This window comes from Chenopodium quinoa, unplaced genomic scaffold (assembly GCF_001683475.1).
Source record: "Chenopodium quinoa cultivar QQ74 unplaced genomic scaffold, ASM168347v1, whole genome shotgun sequence".
Lineage (NCBI taxonomy): Eukaryota > Viridiplantae > Streptophyta > Magnoliopsida > Caryophyllales > Amaranthaceae > Chenopodium > Chenopodium quinoa.
This window is the reverse complement of record NW_018742607.1, coordinates 781,361-789,989: the sequence shown is the minus strand read 5'-3', so window position 1 is coordinate 789,989 and position 8,629 is coordinate 781,361. Positions and strand designations below refer to the sequence as shown.

Sequence of the window (8,629 nt, the reverse complement as noted above, 5' to 3'; positions counted from 1 at the left end):
TACGAAATGAATGATTTTTGAAATAATAAATGAATTATTTTTATTAAAACATTTTAGAAACAAGGATATTCATGAGACTCTTCAACATTTCACCTTACTCGATAATCAATGACGTGAAAAGTACTTATCACTAGGTTTGGTTTTTTGGGAGACACAATCATATTTCTACAATTTGAAGGTGACAAGTGGAAAGTCACTTTCACAAAATGGTTATTAATTAAAAATAAAAATAAAAGATCAGTTAAAGGCTTGTTTTGAGAAAATAAGGGGCAAAGGTCGTATTGTTCCCAGATAACACAAAGGTACGCTTATTTTGATCAGGTCGAGAAAAGGTGAGATTACTCTTTTCAATATATATATTTTTTTTAAAAATATTTTAGTAAAATATAGGTAAATAGAATATTAAAAATGCATAGTTTGACCAATAACATCTAAAAATAATATTGGAAAAATTGGTTATAATAAAGGATTTTTTGACTTTTACCACAAAAAAAAAATCAACAAATTGTTTTTTACCACCAAACTTTTAAAAGTTTTATTTTACCACCAAAAAAAATTCTAAAAATTGTTTATTTCCATCTACCGTAAAGAAAACCGTTAAATCTAACAATTTAAAAACACATTCTTCGATTTTCATGTGCAATACATGTTCTTCCTAGGTTTAGGGGGGCATTTTGGTCCAAAAGGGTCCAATTTGAGGCCATAATTGACAAAAAATGATCGAAAATGCCTCTTTTGTGTATTCACACATATCGAGGTATTTTTAAACACGCAACACAAGGCGTTTCTGATCATTTTTTGTCAATTCTGATCTCAAATTGGATCCTATGGACCAAAATGCCCCCTAAACCTATGAAGAACATGTTTTGCGCACAAAAATCGAAAAATTTAAAAAATTCCGTTACGTTTTTTACGGCAGGTTTGTTTTCATATATAGGTAATTAAATAAATATGGTCAAAGCAAATCACGTGAATGGTAATAGAAGCTATAATGATGTAATGATTTTGAAACAGATATAACACTACTTTCACTCTATGTTTGTTCTAAATATATTAAGAGAAGATTAAAAAATGTGATGAGAAAAATGAAAGATAATACTACCTCCGGTCCAAATTACTTGCAACTTTGGAATATTTTATGTCTCACAAATAATGCCCTAAAGTTGCGAGTAATTTGGACCGGAGGTAGTATAGGATATTATAAGAGACAATATAAAGTCACATATTTTCTTATTCCTCTCTTTTCTCTTTTTATTTGTTTGGAAAATTTAATATAAATAATCCAACTTTCAGTCATTTTATCAAAATAATTCTAATTTTTGATTATTTTGAAATAATCTAAAATTATTCGAAGTGTTATTTTATTGCTTTTGTTAAGCTCTTTTTTGACTATATGTAACATAGATTTCTAAATTTATCTAGACAAAGCATTATATGTAAGTAAAATTAAGGGCATTTTAGGTATTATATGTGGACATTGATGTTTGTTGCGCTACATCACCCCTTGGCTTATATGGCCGCTTCTCAGCCTCTAGCAACTAGATGCTACTATGTCTCTAGCCGGGGGTATAGAAGTAATTTCGCCTGTTTATGAAAAATAAAGGAAAATGAAGGAAAAGGAAAAGGGGTCACGTGAGGAAAACGGGAAACGGAGTTCCATTTTTTCAGAGTTATACACTGAGGAATAAAGAATTGAGCAATGGAGGAGAATCCAATTGCTGAATGTTGAGCAAATGGAGGCGTAGAACGGAGGATTAAGGAACCCGGTAGGTGGTATATAGCCGGTAATGGAGGAGGAGAATGTTCGTGTCAAGCGTCGACTAGATCTTGTAAGTCGTTGTCTTTCCTTAAATAAATTCGAATACATGTGTTGGAAGTTGTAGTTGCTTAAACCTGCAAAATTATCCATCGTCGAGTAGCTATGAATGGTGGGAAATTGTTAAATGTTGTTTGTGTGAGTGAATTTGTGTTGCATTGTTTTTGTTGTTTGGTGAATGCGGGTCAGTCGAGTGGCTCCACTCTTGTATCAATGAATGCGTTGAGATTTATGTGTTAAGAATTGAGTGAAGATTGTTAAGATCCATGTAATTGCTTTCATTTGATAAATGCTGGTAGAAATTCTTTCTGGATTATCTCCGACTGAAAGTCTGGAAGTTGATTAGCGGTTGCTCCAGTATGGATTTGTTGTTGGTTTAATGTTGTTGTTTTTTGGTAGATTAATTGAATTACAAATGATATGGTATATTGTTATGTTATGTTGGTATTGTGTTTTACAAGCTAAATGTTTGTTGTGAAAAAGTTTGAATTAGTTACTTGTAAGTGTAATGTCTACAGAACATTGATTTGGTCGATAAATTAAATTTGGAAAATGATGTTGATTGTTGTTTTGATGATGACGAGTTGGATGAACATGATGTTGAGGGTGAAGAGGAAGAGGAGGGCGACGAGGTGGTTAGAGATAGTGATGAGGATGAATGTTTGATCATCAGTGGTTTCACTGACATTGAAGGTGGTGAAGAGGATGATTGTATCATTACTGGTGGCAATCAGTTAGAGGATGACTGTATCATTACTGGTGGCACTCAGTTAGGGGAGAATATTGGGGATGAGGATGATGGTGGCTGTCCTTCTAAAGTGGAAGCACCTGCAGTTGGAATGGTTTTTACCACTTGGGAAGGACTGCATAGTTACTACAAGGAGTACGGTAAACAGGAAGGATTTGGTGCGGTGTGTGTTGGTGGGAGGAAGCCTAAAAAGGATGGGTCATCATCAAAAAAGGTCAGCAATTATGTGTTTAGGTGTGAGGCCTATGGGACAACAAAGTATAAGAGTGTAGTAAATGGCAAGAGGGTGGCAGTGAGTCACGACCCTTTGGTGAAAAGGAAGTCTAAGAAGTGTGAGTGTCATGTTGTGTTGTATGCGTCAGTGACAGAGTCTAGTGAATGGAGGGTGGTTAATGTAATTAATAGTCAGAACCACAGTGTGGAACCTAAGGACTCAAACCACATATCAATGTACAAGAAGGGCAGAATAAATAAGGCAGTGGCCTGGAGAAGAGAATTGATAACGATTATGGTGTCGGATCCTCTATTCCTGCTATTTACAACAACATGGCACACCAAAGGAATGGATATGAGAATGTGGGGTTCTCCAAAAAAGACATGTATAATATTGTGAATAGGAAGACCCGGCTCAAGTTGAAAGACGGAGATGCGATGGCTATGCTTCAGTATTTCCATAATATGACCGAAGAAAACCAAAATTTCTACCATACCTATCGGGTTGATGAGATAGGAAGGCTGAAGGATGTGATGTGGGTGGATGCTCGTAGCAGAGTTGCGTATCAAGATTTTGGGGATGTGGTTTGTTTTGACTCAACGTACATGACCAATAAGTATCACATGCCCTTCTCTAATTTTGTAGGTGTAAACCATCACGGTCAAAGCGTGCTATTAGGATGTGTGTTGGTGTCCCACGAGGATGCTGAGACGTTTGTGTGTTTGTTCAGGACCTGGTTGGCTTGTATGGGGGGGGGGGAAACCACCCTATTCCATAATAACTGACCAAGATCAAGCGATGAGAAAGGCAATCGATGAGGTGTTTCCGATGCCGAGTACTTATCATAGGTGGTGCATGTGGCATATCACGCAAAAATTTGGAGCCAAGCTTGGAGGGTTGTCCAAATATGAAGAAATAGCGGAGGAGCTAAAAAATGTTATCTACAACAGCTTGACTCCGGTGGAGTTTGAGGCGTCTTGGTCGGTTGTCACGGAGAGTTACAATCTGCCCGAAAAAGGAGAGAGTTACACTTGGCTAGAAGGTTAATTTTGTATGTGATTTGAATTACAACTTATGTTATTATATATATTTTTACAGTTTAATGTATGTTGTTATTAGGTTTGTATAACGAACGGGAGATGTGGATCCCGACATATCTAAAACATGTTTTTTGGGCTGGTATGCAAACAACCCAGAGAGTGGAAAGCATAAACAGTTTTTTTGATAATTATGTGAAGAGGAGCACGCGGCTTTACCAGTTTGCTCCCAGATATTGCAAGGCTATGGAGAGCAGGGCAACGGATGAGCAGGCGGCTGATGCGAACAACAAACGTTATGTACGCCCTTTAATAACTGAGTTAGTTGTGGAGCGTGCGTTCCAAAAATTGTACACGGACACAAAGTTTAAGGAAGTGCAGATTCAATGTTGTATTTGACCACTCTGTCCAGGAGGGACATCTCAGATGGTGTTGTTGAACATGTGATTGAGGACCGAGTATGGATTTGGTCAAACTTCAAAAAGAAAGAGGTTCCCGTGGAAGATAGGAAAAGGTATGTGGTGGTGAGATTTTGTTTGGTAACGTTGTTTCCAGTGTGTGATTGAAAACACTTTGAATGCCACAGGATTCCTTGTAGCCACATTATCAAGGTGTTGGATCTGCATTCTGTGAAAGAGGTGCCGAAAGCACTTGTTCTGGACAGGTGGCGTAAAGATATTACTCGGAAACATACAATGGTAAAGGTTGCGAACCATGATCCCTTTAAGACAGAAGAGGTGCAGCGGTATGATAAGGCAATGGTTGCCTTGGAACCGATTTTACTTAGAGCCAGTATGTCCGTAGAGTTGAGTGGTGTCTTGATGGAAAAAATTCGGGTCATTGCAATGCAATTTGATTAGAAGGAGGGTGGTAGGGCAGGAGTGGAATCTGTGGTGGGAGGAAACAACACTGAGCCAACCGAACACCAAAATAGGGTGCCACTTACCCCTTGTTCTGTTAACAATGCGGGGGGGGGGGGGGGCAGCAACTGACGCACGCACTCCAGTTGACACCCCCATGACCCAATCTACCCCAGTTCTTACCCCGGCATCTACAGCTGTTCAAAACTCAACCAATCCAACTGCCACCACCGTTACTCCATCGGTTCAAGACCCAGTGAGTCGAGCGAGGAAGAAGGCACCCAGTAAAAACCAGGCCAAGAAGAAGTCAGCCAACAACCAAAAGAAGAAGAAGAACCAGAGTAAAGGAAAGGGGAAGGGGAAAAGAAGGGGTATTTCAAGCTCAAGCAGTGATGATGAATTCGACAGCAGCAGCGATAAGAAGAAGAAGTCTGCCAAAAAAAAGAAGAGGAAGAAGAAGGGAAAAAGGAAACATAGTTCAAGCAGCTCAAGCAGCGATGAAACAGACAGTAGCACAGACATGCAACCAAAAGTAAACAGAGACAGAATTAATTCTGATATTGCTAATACTGATTGTCTCGTTTGTATTTTGTGGTAGTTGGTTGTTTGGTGTGAATTAATTCTCATTGATTTTTGTGGTATTGTTTTTGTTATTTGCCATGGTATTAATTTGTTCCTTGTGAAACAGAAACAGAATCGTAAAGCCCCCCGTAAAGCCCCAACATCAACAGCAGGACAGGCATGTGGATTAACAGGCCAACCACAGGAGAATGGTTTGTCTCAAAATTCGATGTTGTATGCCCAACAACAAAACCAGCAAATCTTTGTCCAGCAACACAACCAACAACAGCGTCACCAGCAGTTTGGGCAGCATTACCAACAACAACAGTTTGGGCAGCAGAAACAGCAACAACAGTTTGGGCAGCAGAAACAACAACAACAGTTTGGGCAGCAGAACAAGCAACAACAGTTTGGGCAGCAACATCAGTTTGGGCAGCAGGACCAGCACTTAGTTAGTCAACAACAGAGCATCCAACATAGCCTACAACAGCAGCTATTTATCCATGAAGAACAACATAACTTCCACCAGGTGGTAAGCAGGAAGCAGCAGGTACGTGGTGGAGTAATGGCTCGTGAACTCATTTTTTTACCCCCGACGTCGAACATGATATATTTCCTTCAATATAGTTTGTTTTGAATTACTTTATTCTCGTGTAAGTTGTGTTCATGGTGGTGTGGGGTAATTTTTTTTTGGTTACAGGAAAGTACAAGTGATGTTGAAGGACCCCAGAACAATGTTCAAGGCCCCCCTCCAATAAATTATTCATCCATGGGTGGAATTCAAATGACCAACACAGCTACACTTCAATATTTTACTAATAATTTTAGTAGATGAACAATTGTAGTAATGTTTTAGCATAGGAACAACAATGCAGTTTTACAATGTAAAATGTATGTTTATTTAACGACTCAGTGCAGTTATATGGCTATTGCCATGATACACATAAGACGACACCTAAGTTATATATAAATTAGTAGTAACAGTTCAGAACTTGTAGCAGCACTAGGTGAAAAAAGGCATTTGGCAGCGGTTCAAACCCGGTCTAAGGCACCGGTTTGAACCGCTGCCTATGTGAGGGGTGCCAAAAACCAAGTTTTTGGCACCGGTTCAAAACCGGTGCCATAGGGTGGAATAGGGACCGGTTAACCGGTGCCAAAAAGGCCCACTAAAACGGATACACAGATTAAAATACGAAGTACATTCAAAGTTTCAAAGATCATGTTCAAACGGATCAGTTTCCTCGTCAAACAATCCGGTGTTCTCAGACAATGATTGTTGTTCTTCTTCTAGTTCTTGCATAATCTCCGTTGCATCATCTTGCTCTGGATCATAGTTCTCAGTGCCATCAATTTTGTATGTCTGTATTTAAAGGAAGAACATAAAATATTAAAACAACAATACAGTAGGCATTGTAGGACTAGATACCAACTTATCAGTGTGATACACTAGAGTACACGGAGTTACGACAAAAATACCAAAAATCATCATAAATAAACTAATCATATGACGATACCAACTTATTTTTGTGGTACACCAGAATAAACGTATACGATATGAATACCCAAAACGATCATAAATAAGCTAATCATACGACGATACCAACTTATTGGTGTGATACACCAGAATAAACGAATACGATATGAGTACCAAAAAAGATCGTAAATAAGGTAATCATATGAAGGTATTCCATGTTGATGTTCCCATACCAATAGGTAACATATATCCATTTCTACTATGAAGTCATCTTAAAGGCTGCATCTGAGTTCACGAATGACTAAAAATACAGAAGAACATCTGAGTTCACGAATGACTAAAAATACAGAAGAAAGATAGTTACTTGTATTGGAAGTGAATACAAAAAGGTTTTGATTAACAAAACAAAAGATTACCTTAAACTCCACTTCCAGCAGCAGACCAAATCTAACTCCTATACCTTGGTGCATGTAACGTGGCTTAAAACCAATTGCATTCCATACCATAACCACACCTCCAGGCCCATCATCTTCGTACGCTTTTACTGAGTATGAAGGAGGCAAATTGGTCCCACAACCAGTTGGTAAGTGAATTTGGAAAGCAACTTTCCGTGATTATAATGACTACTGGGTTGAAGTAGTCATCGATTTTCAGGAAATTGTCCATGAAAGACCGTCTAGTTAAGCCTCTTGCATTCCAGAACACAATGTGGTCTTCAATTTCAAAAGGGTCTCTGTTATCTGCAACAACTGAACTAGAACTGACCTCCAAGGCAAAATACCTTCTCTTTGTCTTGCTCAGTTGTAGTGATTCCACTTTGATGTACAGATTATAAACCTCGGTGTCCACAACCATTACGTGCAGCGTATTTGTAAATGATCCTATGAATAGGTAGGTGGGCGCTTGTGGTAACCTGTAGCAAGTAGTCAATTCCGGCCGAACTATGGGCTCTAGATCAATCAAGGGAAGTAAGAATCTTGGAAGTAGAGTGTCCTCTAGACTATTTGCAATGCACCATCTAAAAAAATCGACAAGTTTTCCTGTATAGTCGCCTAAGTCCTCCATGTGAGGTACATGGGAAGGTCTGACCTTATCATCACTTGCCTTCATGAACCTAGCAGTCGTGCCAAACCACCTTAACAAATCCTTAACCTCCCTCGTCGCAAATATTTCATCACGCACAATTTCATCTGGAATGGCGTCATCCATCATCGCTGCTGCTTCGCTAACGTAGTACTTACACTTTGTGTAGTCGAGCTCCGGATTATTTGGCTTGATTGTTTGGAAGTAGCAGCAGTTTTTCGGATGTAATTTGAGTGACACAAATTTGTTGCTATTCATTTGTCGGGTGGAAATACGGTGGGTAATGGACATTGGCTTCCTAGCCATTTTTAACTTTTTACAGTGGCTGAGATTATTTTACACTGGGGTGGGGGAAGGTAAAAGTGTATTGTATTTGATCTACTTGAATATATACTTACCGTAGAAAAGTTTGTTTGACGACAAGACAGTTTAAGTGCTTTATGTTTGGTGTAATATGGGTACCAAAACAATGACAACATATACCATATTTGATGTGAAAACATTAGTCTGTATGTTACACAACAACGTTGGGACAAATTTTGTAAACTTACGGATGGGGAATAGGACGGGAGAAACGAGGAATTCGTACTACTGATTAAACCGTGACATTGATGTGTACTGGCGAAGGTGTGGGCGGGAATTTTCCCTCCTAATTCAAACCATGTATAATTTTCAAATTTTTATACAATATAAGAAGGGAAAAGGAAACCAAATGTTAAGGAATTTTTTTTATTTTCTGAGTTAGCTCCAAAAATAAAAAATAAAAAAAATAAAATATAAAAGTGAACTGTAACAGATTAAGGCAATTTAATGATTCCTCGTGTTAGGGCCATTAT

General features: G+C 38.5%; 1 protein-coding gene across 1 annotated transcript; it reads left to right on the top strand.

The window, feature by feature from the left end:
• Positions 1–3,110: 3,110 nt before the first annotated feature.
• On the top strand, positions 3,111–4,675 carry LOC110721227. Its single transcript, XM_021900376.1, has 4 exons — positions 3,111–3,362; positions 4,017–4,135; positions 4,228–4,329; positions 4,402–4,675. The coding sequence occupies exons 1-4, from the start codon at positions 3,111–3,113 to the stop codon at positions 4,673–4,675; spliced, it is 747 nt and encodes a 248-aa protein (XP_021756068.1).
• The last annotated feature ends 3,954 nt before the right edge of the window (positions 4,676–8,629 follow it).

Excerpts from the sequence above, each read along its gene's own strand:
- LOC110721227 (XM_021900376.1), top strand. The coding sequence starts at position 3,111 with ATGGCACACCAAAGGAATGGATATGAGAATGTGGGGTTCTCCAAAAAA. Across the intron at positions 3,363-4,016 it reads ATCAAGATTTTGGGGATGTG|AGGAGCACGCGGCTTTACCA; the intron begins GTTTGTTTTGAC and ends AATTATGTGAAG. Across the intron at positions 4,136-4,227 it reads GTACGCCCTTTAATAACTGA|GAGGGACATCTCAGATGGTG; the intron begins GTTAGTTGTGGA and ends CACTCTGTCCAG.